This window comes from Lolium rigidum, chromosome 6, assembly GCF_022539505.1.
Source record: "Lolium rigidum isolate FL_2022 chromosome 6, APGP_CSIRO_Lrig_0.1, whole genome shotgun sequence".
NCBI classification, from domain to species: Eukaryota; Viridiplantae; Streptophyta; class Magnoliopsida; order Poales; family Poaceae; genus Lolium; species Lolium rigidum.
In genome coordinates, this window is record NC_061513.1 from 39885726 (window position 1) to 39887971 (window position 2246).

General features: G+C 47.2%; 1 protein-coding gene across 1 annotated transcript; it reads right to left on the reverse strand.

Moving 5' to 3' along the window:
• Positions 1-264: 264 nt before the first annotated feature.
• On the reverse strand, positions 265-741 carry LOC124658967 (defensin Ec-AMP-D1-like). Its single transcript, XM_047196947.1, has 2 exons — positions 687-741; positions 265-437 (listed from the first exon to the last, which is right to left on the reverse strand). Exons 1-2 carry the CDS (start codon positions 739-741, stop codon positions 265-267), a joined length of 228 nt encoding a protein of 75 aa, XP_047052903.1.
• Positions 742-2246: the final 1505 nt, after the last annotated feature.

The following is a 2246-nucleotide window of genomic DNA, read 5'->3' on the forward strand; positions in this document are numbered from 1 at the left end:
AAATCCAGCGTTATTTAGGAAACACTTTGCAAAACACTTTGGGGGACACGATGCTCTAAGATGTAGATCACATGTTTCTGGAAGCGCGCTTGATTGAGACGAAACAGGAGGTCACACACTCCACGTCATGATCAATCCAGGGGCGAAAAAAGTGACAACATTATTACGTCCTTTTACAATGGAGGGTAGAGGAATTCGCAAGATGATTGATATGATTCCTTTTATTCATAGATCTACATGTATGCATAAAGAAATAGGGGTCCTTTAGCAGTCCCTGGTGCAGAAACAGCGGTGCCGAAAACCATCACACTTGCCACCAGTGAAACCCTCGGTGAAGCAAACATTTCCGCAGTTAGAGTCGCTCACGCACGGCCCCTTATACTTGTGGCTCTGTGACCGGCACTGCCTTGCCAAAGCTGTCGGAACTAATCCCTCCTCTGCACGGAAAAAATAACTAGCTATGTCACATAATTTTAGCAGTATTGTTTATGTCATATCGTTCTAGTACATGATTTTACCAGTACTATCAGCTACTACCCCCGTTTCAATTTAAATGTTGCAGCTTTGTGTAAGTATAGATGTATCTAGACGTATTTCAATGTATAGATACATCATAGATAAAATTATGATACTCCTTATTTTAGAATGGAGGGAGTATCTCATAGTAGTTCTAATAGTAAGCATACCTGTCGTCAGAAGAACAAGGAAGATGACCACAAAAACCTTCATAGACAGATCCATTATTTGCGATTTTTATGAAAGGTTAAGGTGTTTAGATGAGGATGGGGATTGGGATTGGGATTGAGTTGTTAAATATATAGTTGTAGCAGCACACAGTTTTCCTTGTTGCTTCTAAGATAAGCAAATAAAGTTTTGTAGGATAGTGTAACTGACATGAGAAAAGGTAGCTGCAAAACAATGTGAGGTTTTATGTATTTGAAGGGGTGGTCATTGCCTTGTCCACGTAGCAGGCACTAGCATGTCAGTTGAGGTTACAAGATGGACTCTTATGCCCTAAAATATTCTCGTAAATATAATGGCTCAGCTATTAGAAAAGTATGGGCCAGCCAATCTGAATTTGCTCTTAGTATCACTTTGTTGCCAGTGCAAGAGCATCTCTAGCAGACCCTTTAAATTAGTTAAACTAGTAAATTTACAGGCTAGTTTAGAGTATCTTCGGTCGTGTTACTTAAAGCGTTCTCTAAAGATTTTTGGGGCGTGGCGGACATTTTTTCATCCCTAGTCGCGCGCCCCAAACGTCACTTCTGTCTGGCGCGGCCCAATACAATATTTGGCGTCTCGAGTCCGTCCCGCTCCATAGGGGACGCTCCGGGCGCGCCATACATAGCGAGAAGCGGGGCGGGGAGTGGCGAGCCCGACGCGTCATTGATCCATTGAAATTTAACAGGACTCTCGCCACATCGCGCCCTCCCGCCACTTCCCGTCACCAGTCGCATATTTCTCTACCATGCCAAAATATTTCACCTCCTTCTGCTGATTGATTTCACCTTCCCGCCGCCGCTACTCTCTCCCTCCCGCCGCCGATTTTATTTCTTCCTCCCACCAGGGGCGGATCCACGTTGGCTAATCAGGTAGCACAGGTCACCGGGTGAATTTTCATCTTACCTTATACGTGTATGGCAGTATAGAGCGTGACACCCCTAAATTTTGGATAGGGACATCGGAAGAAGCCCAAAAGCATGGCTGGCCCAAAATTATCCAACTAGTTAGCAGCGGACGACCGAGCTAGGCAGGTCAGGCATCAATCAATCCATCCATGGAGATAGTGTGCGGGGAAACTAGGGTTTTGAACTCCTGCTGGCGATAGCGACGGCGGAGGCGTTTTCTCCGATCTTGGCCGGCACTGCTTCTCTATCTCCGGCGAGCGATCCGTTCGGGCTGACTAAGGGGGTGTCTTGGCACACCTACCCGGCCTTGGCGGGCGATCTGGGAGAGGAGCGTGAGAGGGCCACGATCGGGCGAGATCGATCTGTGAGTCATGGCAACCAAATTTCCGCGGGAGGGAGGCTCGTCTGGCACCAAACCCACGATGGATCTGCAGGATCTGCTGAAGAAACTAGTCCTCAAGGATGAGGAACTCGATGATGTGGTACTCCCAAAGGAGGATTTCGACAATTTGCGCGAGGGGGCACGTTGGATGGCGGTGGTTAAGTTCCATACCACCAAACACTTCGGAAACCAGCCATTCTTTCAAAAGATGGATGCGGCTTGGGGTTTTGCGCGGA